Genomic DNA, 12,249 nt, shown 5'->3' with positions numbered 1-12,249 from the left:
GTTGGGTCACTTTAATCTGGATTAGTGTTAGGCTATTTTGCGCCTCCCTGCCGACTGTTCAGAAGACAGTTTGCTTGGCCGCGTTTCAATTGTTACAGAAAATACGTCTGAACTTCTCTTCAACTATGCGACATGCCCCTGACCGGTCCTCTTTTCTCACAGAGTTCAGCGCGATTTATTAGGCCTGTTATCAACAATGTGAGCGCAGTTTTGGATAAATGGTCAGTTGCAGGTGTGCAGACACTAGGTTGGCGATTTGAAAAGGGAGCTACGTCGAAACGGAGATATCTTTTTTCCTTCTGACAGACAAAATCCTGTAAGTAGCCTAACATGTATTTATCTAGTCTATTTTTTGTTACATAGCGATGTTTTTCGTGGCTTGACTGTTGCCGTCGGTCAAAAAGAAATATATAGCCTAACTAAGTAGGCTATACGAAACGACCACATCACATCACTTCACTTGCTACAACTAGGCCTACATGCTGCCGTATTGCTGCTTGCTACAAAGCCTATTTCTGTGCGTTATAGGCCCACCAGCTGCACATACAACAGTTTAAAATCAATCCATTTCTATAATGCTGATCAGTAAAATTTGCCCATTCAACACTTCTAGAGCTGAAATCAACACCTGTAGTGTTGGAAGGCCTACTCTCCACGTAGGCTATTGAATCAACACTGCTGAATTTCAGTGTTGGGCATAACGCAATACAAAAGTAATTAATTACTGTAATGCATTACTTTTAGCTGTAGGCCTTAATGCAGTAATTCAAGGCATCACAGGGCAAAAATCTGTAATATTTACTTAGTTACAATGCTATCCTTAAGTTACAATGCATTGCAATATCCTGGATTTTAGTGGTATGGGTCAGAAAGAAGCTATTCCTGAATGGGATGGGAAGTCATGACTCATGAGCTTGATTTACACTGCAATAAATGGCCAGATCCATATCTAGGCCTAAAGTTCTTTCGGTGAAAGTAACTAAAGTAGGCCTAATGCAAAAGTAGTGTCACCTTACATTTTAAATATTATAACAATATTGTAGTGTAAGGGATTATTTTGAAAAGACAGGAACATGTAATCAGTATTGCATTACTGTTTTTGAGTAACTTGCCCAACACTGCTGAATTTACGAATTTGTGTGCATGTGCGCACATGTGTTTCAGCAAAAGTTTTTCCTTGAATGTAGGCCTACCATGCCATTTTGTAGCATCGACTTGCCTTACATTCTTATTATTTGTCGGTTTTATATCCTTCTACAGGTCAACTGATGCAACAATGTCCATGTCTGTCTAGACAGACCTTTGAGACACTCACACCAGTTTGAGAGAGCCGTTATGTTGTGATAGGGAAGTGGTTCTACAGTCACCAGTTTGAGAGACTCATGTTGTGATAAGGAAGTGGTTCTGCAGCTCAGGAAAAGACTATGATAGTACGAAGCCAGGGTGACCGTGGAGTATAGCCTATTTTCAAATCACAAATGTAAATTCTCTAAACAAATGTAATTTTAAGGATTATTCATGTTATGGCACAATGTCTATTAGTACATGGTAGGCCCACCATTATTTAACTAACCGCCTTGATAACATTGTGTCCTCCTGTTTTTGTGGACACTTGAAACATCTTCTTGAGGGGAAGACTTCCACAAAACTACAGGTTGTAGTTTAGAACCAGGGAATTTTTTAGACACTTAGTTAGACAGGATGCTTGGATGCGCCTCCGGGACAAGACTGAAGTACAGACTGACTTTGGTGTCAGGGCTGCTGGAATGCCTCTGCTTTGCTGGCGTTGTGTTTGGTTGGGCCTCGCTGGTGTTCGTCCTGAAAGCGGACGGTTACTTCGAGGACCTCTGTTCCAACGTGACAGAATCCAACAACACACTTCTGGATGAAGGTATATGCATTAAAGAATAACTTAAGTCAATTTTTTCAACATGCAGTTGTAATGCTCACACTACCCTGGACTTGTCAGTATCTGAGTTTTTTTTTCTTCTTTAGCCTTTTCCGAGATCCTGGTCATTGTAATGGGGGCAGCGCTTTGTTTACATTTCAAAAAACATTTTTATTTATTCCCAAAAACATCCAAAAGGTTATACAACATCAGCAGACAACTAGCAAACAGCGTTACCTTTTGGGAAAATATTTGGAGTAGGCCTATATTATTTTTTAATAATGTAAACAAACGCTACCCCCATTAGAATAGCTCATATCTTGGAAAGGGCTGAGCCGAAAAATGTGGCATCACCGGGTACTGACAGTGACAAGTCAAGGGTAGCGTGAGCAATACAACAGCATATTGAAATTGACTGAAGTGCTCCTTTAAGAATACAGTGCCTGCATTACATCCTCCTGTAGGATAACTTACTGTATGCTGAAAGAAATCCCAAGCAGCAGTAAAGACCATGAATGGATAATGATTGGATCCGATTTCCAGAACCTGGGCCGCAAATATCAATGCACTGTGAACAAGTGAATATCATTATCTTGGCTTTGTGTTGTTATGCATGCCTGGGCAGCCGTGACCTAGTGGTTAAGGAGATGGACTCGCGTTCAGAGGGTTGTAGGTTCAAAAAAAAAAGTGTCAGTTAAGTGTAATGTAATGTAATAGGATGTCTTTAAGACATGTGCAGCTGTGCTGCTCAAGCACTTGTCATTCCTGTTATCATATTTACTGTAACTAACTAACACATGATGACCCATTGTGCACAGACTGCAGTCGGCAAGATGAAAAATTCGCCTTGGTCTTCACCGTTGCTTCCTTCCTGAATAACTTTATGACGTTGCCCATTGGCTTCATCTTCGACCGCTTTGGGACCTTGGCAACAAGGCTTGTGGCAATGTAAGTTAGTTCACCTTAAACATCTTCATAACTGTACTGCGGGAGCCACTTATTTCTCATGTTCCTTGCGCACCATTTAACTTAAACGAGAGACATCCAAGGTGTTGCAAACGTGGATCTTGCAAAAGAGCAATCATGTACAATTAAGAAAACATGGTACAAAATCAGTGACTCCTACTGTACATGCCCACTGGCTCACAGTCATACTACGGCTATATTGATGTACAGTATACACATTATAATTTGAAGTGTTGAAAACAAGGTGTCATTCAAGGTATCATTGACCAAACATGACCACATTCGTTGATAAAGCAGCAGTAAATACTTAAACTGTTTTAAAAGCTTGCTGAGCCATTGAAGAATAACGGCACTGGAAATTGAAATCTATACTCTTTAGCTTATCCTTGTTCAGTGATGGATTTAGGCATTGCTGGTTACTCCCTTACCAATTAAGGTTAATGACTTTTAGATATAATAAACAGTCGTATAAAATATATATTTGTGAAGTCAGTCAATACATTTCATGTTTAATCCCAGAATCGATTTACAAATTCATGTTTACCTCCATCCATCAGATGCCTATACACCTCAGGGACGGCATTGATAGCAGCATCCAGAGCTGGTAATGTGCATTATGGAAAAAGAAATACAAATGGCCAGATTGTAGCCACATGTCAGTGAAAAGTGAATCTCTCTCTCTCTCTCTCTCTCTCTCTCTCTCTCTCTCTCTCTCTCTCTCTCTCTCTCTCTCTCTCTCTCTCTCTCTCTGTTTCTTTTGTAGCTCTTTCTGTGTTGCTCTTCCCAGCTGTCTCCCTGATTGCTGTGGGTGGGATTTTGCTGCTAGTAACAAATATGCAGGTAAGAAATGTGCTAAAAAATGTTTTTGCTGTATTCACTGTTTGTGATTTTTGTTGCTTTACACACACTGAGGACATTTTCACTAAACATTTTCTTTCAACTTTACTTTACTAAATTAACCACTCCTATGACAAACACGTGACTAGGTGGGAAACCTCTTTGGAAAGCATCGATCTACTATCATCACCCTTTACAATGGTGCCTTTGATTCTTCGTCGGCTGTATTTCTTGTCATCAAGGTATTTCCTGTCCAAACTGCAAGCAAACGTCACATTTACAGATGAATTTGGACCTAAATGGGCGAAACATGTAGATAATGCCTGTGTTGTTCCACTTGTATCACTAAGGTGCTGTTTGAGTTCGGAATCTCTCTGCGACTGTCCTTCATCGTCATGTCCGCATGCAGTGTCATCCATGTGCTTCGCACCATATTCCTCCTTCCTGTTAAGCACATACCACACCCTGTTCCAGAGGGCTACTCGTACGGGTACGTCCCTGCTAGATGGTTAAGTCAGATGTTATGAAAGAGAGAGTAAAGGTTTGCAGACTACATCTCCAACTGAAAGGTTTATATAGCCCCTTAATGCATGACGTACCTCCAGTGGCACGCTGTAATAGTCATTGAAAAGTTAACCATCATAGTACTACAATGCTATGACCTAACATAAGGCCTTTAGTAATGCACTATGACTTGGTCATTGCCATTCTGGTAACAGCAAATTTACAACGCCGTGTCTTAACGGGTTATGACATACAGTACAACATTTCGACTCGTCTGGGGCATGCCTGATGAAGACCCTGATGGGTCAAAATGTTGTACATCTCAAACCTTTCAATTGGAGTTGCAGTGTGCAGTCTTCTACTCTGTCTTCTGTAGATATGCCTTTGTCCTGTACCTGCCCTCAGTGGGTATACTCTTTTCAAGACTTAGTCAGATGTTATGTCATAGTTTGTGTTGCCACAAGTACTAGCATTCACTGTTTTGTTTGGAGTAAACTTGGGTAATGAACACATGGAGACCCCTCTCCATGATGCATATAAGGGTTTATGCATTTATATGCAGTTCAGTATCCCGAATATGAGGCATATCCTGGTTATGATCATATTTGTGATAAGGTGTTTATATGAGCACTGAACGTTATATCCCAGTCTACATTCTTGGTTGTTATAGAATTATCTTCAAATGCAGCCTGGATACCAGCAACAGTGTTCTGTGGGAAGCCCCTGTATTCGGCATAAGGTGTTTACATGCGTCAGTATCCAGACTTCTGTCGGAATACTCCACCTAGCATATCCAGATTTCTCAGTATCTCGAATAAGGGCTTATTCGGGACACTGAAGTCGGAAAAAGGTGTTTATATGCTCAAACGCTAATTCGGGATACTTAATATCCCGACCATATTCGGGATACTGAACTGCATGTAAACGCACTCATTGTTACAGAATTAAATGTGCCCGGTCCAACAGCTACAACGTGGAGAAGTTTGAGAATGCCCGAACAGAGAAGAACATGGCCGCCAAGAGACAGATGGGCAGATACAGCGATTCCTCGCAGCCCGTGGAGGAGCGCCAGTCTGGAAGCGGCCCAGAGGAAGGTAATAACTAGAGATGCACCGGATCCTGATTTTTAGGATCTCGCCGGATACCGGATCCACTGCTTAAGATCCTGCCGGATCCGGAACCGGATACCGGATCCTACGAAAAGGTTGAAACACATAGCCTACTCACACACGTGGGGCCCTTTTCATCACGTTGGCTCAAACTATTTTGACTGAAAAGCCTCGGCTACCAGATCCTGGATCCTGGAACCGGATCCGGATCCTGTGAAAAACCTATTATCCTGCCGGATTCGGAACCGGATCTTGGATCCGGTGCATCTCTAGTAATAACTGACCAATTAAGTGCCAGTCGTTTATTAAGAGTCTGACAGGGTAAGCACATGTGGAAAACTGCTTATGGTTTGTCGCCAGAGATGAGTTTCCGGTCCTGCGTGGCCTCCTGGCTGTTCGTCTGGCACCTGCTGTGGCTGTCCGTCATGCAGCTCCGACACTACCTCTTCATCGGCACCCTGAACCCCATGCTGAACCGGCTGGCCAACCAAGATCCCACCCTGGGTAGGCAGACTCTTGGTTTTTGTTTGTTTCTTCATTTGTTTGTTTCTTCAATTATTTGTTTACTTCTTTCTTTCTTTCTTTCTTTCTTTCTTTCTTTCTTTCTTTCTTTCTTTCTTTCTTTCTTTCTTCTTCTTGTTCTCTTTCTTTGTCTTCCTCCCCATTGTCTTCGTCCTCATCATTGTCTTCTTAGTTTTCTTCTTCTTCCTCTTGTGCCATTGTGTCATTATTATACATTATAATGTGCCGCTGCATGTTACTGTGTGTGTTGCAGTGAGTGAGTATACCAATGCGTTTGCCTTCACCCAGCTGTGTGGGGTGCTGTGCGCTCCTTGGAACGGCCTCATCATGGACAGACACAAGGGCAAGCCCCTGCCCCCAGGTGAGTACTGCATCTCATTGTACTTGCAACATGAGGCAGCGTCTTAATGCAGATGCCCCTGTTGACATAGCCTCGTGCACCATCCTACGTACTACCGCCAAGAGACTTGGCTCCGCACTATGTCTGGTATCTGTTTTCTGTGGAGCGATGTTGACCGGTAGGATTTGTGCCGGTGTTCGGACAAACGGTCCTACATTGTAATTTTATCCTACGGTAGGATGTTCTGTCAGACATGTCTGTTAAACGGTCCTACATTGGCAAAGATTGACGTCACACATGTTTGTTCAATAACTGATCCTGGTTTTTCCTAAAATTTCCTTTCCCGCTTCCTGCAATCGCGTCAGATCAAACAACCTCCAGACCATGAATACGAAATGAAATGGTAGTATTATGGGATGGTCAGGACCAGGCTACCATTGACAGGCCTGTTCACTCTTTGCTGAAAACCCTCAACAACATCATATGACATATGGTGGTGTCATGTGTTTTCCTCTTCCTGTTTTCTGGAACACATGATACTCATTTCATTTCATTTCATGTATAGTTTATTCAGCAGGGACAGTGCACAATATACATTTGAGCCAGATTATAGCCACAAGGCTAATTTTCATCTGTAGTCCCTGGATAGGGTTTGGTGCTAAAAACAAAAAGGATTAAAATTAATAATAATACAAGAATTTGATAATACAATTAAGAGGTGCCCAATGTGCAAATATAGGCCCACAATATTACATGGCCAATAAGGCATATCTATTTAAAAGAATACACCAAAGAAACAAAAAAAAAAACCAAGATGTATGATAAAGTTAACATAAAACACCAAACACAAGCTAAATTACTAATAATGTTCACATTGCTGCCTTGTTTTTAGCCATTTCTTGAGACCTGATTTAAAACTACTGAGTGTGTTGCTTTGCCTAATACCTACAGGAATACTGTTCCATAGCCCTGTTGTTTTTACAGAAAAGGCACTTTGACCAAAAGTGGTACTTCTAAACACACTTGATGAGTCCCCTCTAGATGATGCTCTTGTGTTGTTTTCTGCTCTACTCAGAACCAAAGGTTCTACTTCCAAAGGTCTTATGTAACATATTAAGACATGGTCATTATACAATTCTGGTGATAGTAAAGTTAGAACAGAAGCTCTGAGCTAAGGGGTTAAAGCAATACTAAGCAACTTTTAGTGGTTCTCATATGAGGCTCCTCATATGGACCTTCGCTTCCTCAATGGGCCATTTTCACATAACGTCAGACAGATTCAAAGCAGGTGAAGCTGCATCCAGTATGCCTGTGATGGGCATACACAGTTAATTAGTTAGCTAGAACTTTATTTTCCTCTTGGGGTAATTGTATTTGCAGTCACTGGCACCAGATGCATGCAATCTATCTACATAGATGTATTTTCTGTCTAAAAGTCTCAAACTGGTAGTTGTTTATTCAGGTTCACTTCAAACCGATAATTGTCTAACGTCACAAAGGGCTAATATCAGAGACTTTGCAGCCAAAAATTCAAAATTGCAGACCATGGAGAAGATCCCCCTTTTAACCCATTGGCGCCTGAGCCAGTTTTTAGAAAAGGTCCCCAATGCCTGAGGGTTTTTTGAGATAAGAAAACTTGGTTGAAAACTCCTATGATAAATTCAATATCTCAGCCTCTGGAACACATAGGGACATGGGACAAATTGCATTTAAAAGGTAAAATCCTCTGCTTTCACGGGATTATGCTCATTCAGAATTAACACTAACACATATTCCTTAAAAAAATCATATCTCATAATCAAATGATTGAAAGAAAGTTTCATGTGCTTTCAGAATAGGCCTAATGCTTGATGCTGCTATTTATTATAGGCTATTAGGCTACTATTGCTACTGTTACAATAGCCGACTATAACTAAATCACAATAATCACTATTATTATAATTATTAGGCAGTCATTTCTGCCATAAATGGGGGACATTTGTCTGATACAGCCACTTGCTCTCCCACCGGCGAGTAGGCCTATGGCCGTTTTATTCCTCCAAACGTTATGCAGAGACCGATGAGCAATTTCATAATATCTTATTTTGAGACGGGGCTCCACTTTTAGCCGGATGTGTGGCCGCGCGTCTATAATTCGCATGTCTACCGTTGTCTGCCTCACCAATAGGTTATCACCATACCCGAGAGTTCCTCAGTGAAAATATTCTGCAATATATCTGAAGGACGTGCTTCCTCAGATATTGACGCCTTCGCCAATTGCCCCGAGTGTCGGAGTGAAGTTTTGGTTTTGGCGAAATCTAGCTGACTGTCTATTTGGAAGCCACTCGCCCACCTCTTCATGCGGCCGCGGCAAATCACACTCCTGCTCTCTATCTAAAGGGTCTTCAATCATATTTCCTTTCCTCGATTAAAATTTCTTCATTACCTTTCAACTGAACATCACGTTCGCTGTAACAGCGTGTCTTGCGAACCACAGCCTTCTTCTTCTTTTTTTTTTTTTTTTTACCTGTGTGAAATGGCTAAACAACCCACGTCTACAGAAGCAAGCATGGTTGATTGCGTTTGACATTTTTGTCGACGAATCAAACTTTTTTTTTGCTACATGATCTTTAAAAGAATCGAGAACATCCACCTCTTGTGTATTTGAACAAAACATTGTGCATTGCATCTCTCATGCGTCTTGAAAATATTGACAAATCAATAATGTTGCGTTTTGCAACAACCGGCGCCAGGGCCAATGTTGCGTAACGCAACAACCGGCGTCAATGGGTTAATGAATAAAAAGTGCAGTTTTCCCTGTCATAATGAATACTTTATGAATTTGATGGTGGTGGTAAGTATTCAATGAAAAAGGTGACATTAGTATATGGGTAGTATGAATTCTGGAAATAAACAACTAAAAATCTTGCACAGTGTACCTTTAAATGTTGCATTGTTGTGGATACTAGGTTGGTGAGCTCAGTTGCATTGAAGAAGATTGACCATTTTCCTGCATTTAAGTTACAGAGTATTGAAGGGCGCGCATATCCAAGAGAAAACTATGAGTGCCAACTCAAAAAAAGAACGTATGAGACAAGGAGGAAGGATTTGCACACTGCTTGCAAAAGACTTTTTAATTGAGAAAAGCAATGACTTGATCATAGATCTTCTTCAGGCATCTTCAGATTTTAATTTAGTCATACAATACATTCTTGAAACCGTGGAACCTCAGGTTGTACAACTTCAAACAACTCAAAAAAAGACATTTTCCCAAAAAAAATTTTTTTTTAATTAGTACGTCTGTGATTATTAAAGAAAAATTGAAAAACTTTTTTGTAATGGGACTGGGACTACAGTATATTAGCGTCACTCCTCTCATCACCAGCATCTTTCTTCTCTGTCCTCTGTACCTTGACTTCGTATCCCCAGAGATGTCCGATCGGGAGGCTGACCTTCGCTCCTCCGTGCTCTCCCTCTTCCTGACCTCCCTGCAGTGCCTGCTGTTCTCCGTCTGTGCCACCTACCCACTCCTCCCCCTCCAGTACCTCACCTTCGCGCTGCAGGTCATCAACAGATCCTTCCTGTATGGCGGAAACGCCGCTTTCATCAGCATTGCGTGAGTGCCAGTTGTACATTGGCTTTGAACGTAATTAGGGAGTGAATGACAAACTAGTTAACATGCATACATTGCATTTCACATCTTTGGAGTCTGTAGTGTCCATAGAGGCTTGTGGTACACATTGATGGTAGTCAGTCTATGGTGGTTGATGTCTATAGAGACTTTGCTACAATCAACCTCTACTCTGCTTATAAGCAGAACGACGTCTGCCAGAAAATCAGATTTTGATCAACAAAAATTTGTCTCACAGTTGCATTGATCCATCAAGATTGATGTAATCAGGTTTTTTTTTTCGTAAACAGAGTTAAAAGTGACATCAGTTGGTAACCGTGGTTTCAATTACCACAGGTTCCCCAGCCAACACTTTGGGAAGCTGTATGGCCTCGTGATGTCACTGTCGGCTCTCGTGTCTCTGCTTCAGTATCCCTGTTTTGCCTTGGTCAAGGAATTTGATGGCGAACCCTTATATGTAAGTATCGTGTGTGTGTGTGTGTGTGTGTGTGTGTGTGTGTGTGTGTGTGTGTGTGTGTGTGTGTGTGTGTGTGTGTGTGTGTGTGTGTGTGTGTGTGTGTGTGTGTGTGTGTTCAGATAGTGGCTGCATGCCCAGAAAGAAAGAATACAACAGTATTACATTGTGTAGCAAATTATGGCTAGGTAAGCTTGATGTTGTGGGTGTACAGCTAATACATAAATGCAGTAGATAGTAACCGTGTATTCCTTTATAATGTGTAAATGATGCAGAACTTTTCATGAATTCTATTGCAAATGGGAGATCCTAACGAGACGTTAAAAAAAAACCTTGAAGATCAGGAGGTTGCAAGTTTGAATCCCACTCTGACCCATTTTGATTTTCAGATTTTATTATATACAGTGTTCAAAAAGGCCAGCCCACCGCTGTGAGAATGCAAGCCAAGTTGCTTTTAGTGATGCAAGCCAAGCATCCTGTGCCTTGTGTTACACAGATCCAGACCTCAGTCTACCTTTAATCCTCTTGTTTGAAAACAGCTGCTCCAATCCCCGCAGCGCATGCTAATTGCCATCTCCTTACCTCCAGGTTAACATCGGACTCACTGTGCTTACCTTGGTGGCCTTCATCCACCCCCTGAACGTCTACTTTCACTGCAGAAAATGTGCCGGAGAGAGGGAGGGTCCCGACGGGCCACTTTCAAAGTCCTCGGAGGTATGCCGTGATCTAGACAGCATTCAGATGGAGGAGATGGAGTGACACCAGAACAGTGCTGAGAGATGCTAATACACTGTAGCTAAAGAGTAGCCTAGTAAACATCAAAGACGGGTTAAGCAAACTTTGAAGACGATACCAATAACACAGTTGGCACTGATAAACTTCTGCACTAATTAGCCAAATCTTTTGATAAAAGATTGCCACAGGCAGTCTTGTCAGGAAATAAGTCCACTGCATTGCTACATCATGGGTCAGTAACGTTTCAGCTGTAGCACACACGAGGGTAGTGCAACGACAGCCAGTGCCACCATTGTATGGATCTTTTGTTTGTTTGTTTGTTTTTAATGGACTATCTAAGAAGCATATTCATTGCAGCATATCAACCACCAATTACTAATTAATTTATGAGCATTAGATGCCATTGCGTCACCTGACGTCTGAGCCCAAAAAATGTCTTTGACCCACATACAGTATATAGCTGCTCACTACTACCACTAACCACTACCACTGACCGCTAGCCTGAAGCAGTCGCGTGGTAACAAGATCTCTGACGTAAACAATCATGCTGTATGTAAATATGTAAAAAAAATGAGAGAGAGAGAGATGTGAAATCATGTGAAAATCTTAAAATTATACATTATGATATCATATTTGATTAAGTGTGTCTCATTGAGAGTATTTTTTTTAATCTCTGGTTTCAAGCTCTTATTCTTATTTTTATGAAATTCAAAACTATGCACCATGTCTTAGTATTTTTCAAGTCCTCCACAACTGTGAGGTGGTGGTCTTGCAAGCAATTTGTATGGTACCCTTCACTTAACAGTCAGGTTTGCCAAGCACAATTGTGGATTTTGTAAATATGATTGTTTGAATTTTTTAAAGATGTGATTTTCAATATTTCAGTATTACCAGTATTTGTCAGTTTATTGTGGTATGTTATAAGACATAAAAATAATACAAAAATAAACAAAACTTGGAATTTACTCGAAATGCATTGCAATTTTGTCCTAGCTTTTAGATGTAGTTTTAGATTTACTGTAGATGTTTTAGATGTAGTTTTAGATGTAATTTTCTCTGCCTGTTTTCTCAGTCACATCTATGTCAGTGTGTTAATAACAATAATAATAAGAATAATAATAACAATAATTATAACAATTATAATACAAATAATTACATAACTGCTGTTGTTCAGCAAAGAGTTACCCGGCATGAAGTCAAGCTTCATCAATGCCGTTACTGAATGAGACAAAAACATCAAAGACACCATACACATATAATACGGTAACCACCAGAGGGACCTAA

General features: G+C 40.9%; 1 protein-coding gene across 1 annotated transcript; it reads left to right on the top strand.

Moving 5' to 3' along the window:
• The first annotated feature begins 1,701 nt into the window (after positions 1-1,701).
• On the top strand, positions 1,702-11,873 carry slc43a3a (solute carrier family 43 member 3a). The gene is made up of 12 exons (XM_063219951.1): positions 1,702-1,891; positions 2,707-2,836; positions 3,412-3,458; positions 3,618-3,694; positions 3,841-3,933; positions 4,042-4,181; positions 5,162-5,252; positions 5,625-5,808; positions 6,080-6,187; positions 9,575-9,761; positions 10,113-10,233; positions 10,819-11,873. Exons 1-12 carry the CDS (start codon positions 1,702-1,704, stop codon positions 10,987-10,989), a joined length of 1,539 nt encoding a protein of 512 aa, XP_063076021.1. The 3' UTR covers positions 10,990-11,873.
• Positions 11,874-12,249: the final 376 nt, after the last annotated feature.

The sequence above is a fragment of the Engraulis encrasicolus genome, chromosome 16 (genome assembly GCF_034702125.1).
Source record: "Engraulis encrasicolus isolate BLACKSEA-1 chromosome 16, IST_EnEncr_1.0, whole genome shotgun sequence".
Lineage (NCBI taxonomy): Eukaryota > Metazoa > Chordata > Actinopteri > Clupeiformes > Engraulidae > Engraulis > Engraulis encrasicolus.
This window is presented reverse-complemented; position numbering and strand designations above follow the sequence as displayed.

What these genes read in the sequence shown, in the direction of transcription:
- slc43a3a (XM_063219951.1), top strand. Translation starts at nt 1,702, where the DNA reads ATGCTTGGATGCGCCTCCGGGACAAGACTGAAGTACAGACTGACTTTG. An exon ending in ACAGCGATTCCTCGCAGCCC is followed by an intron (nt 5,253 to 5,624) that starts GTGGAGGAGCGC and finishes AGAGTCTGACAG; the next exon opens with GGTAAGCACATGTGGAAAAC. An exon ending in TTGATGGCGAACCCTTATAT is followed by an intron (nt 10,234 to 10,818) that starts GTAAGTATCGTG and finishes CCTTACCTCCAG; the next exon opens with GTTAACATCGGACTCACTGT.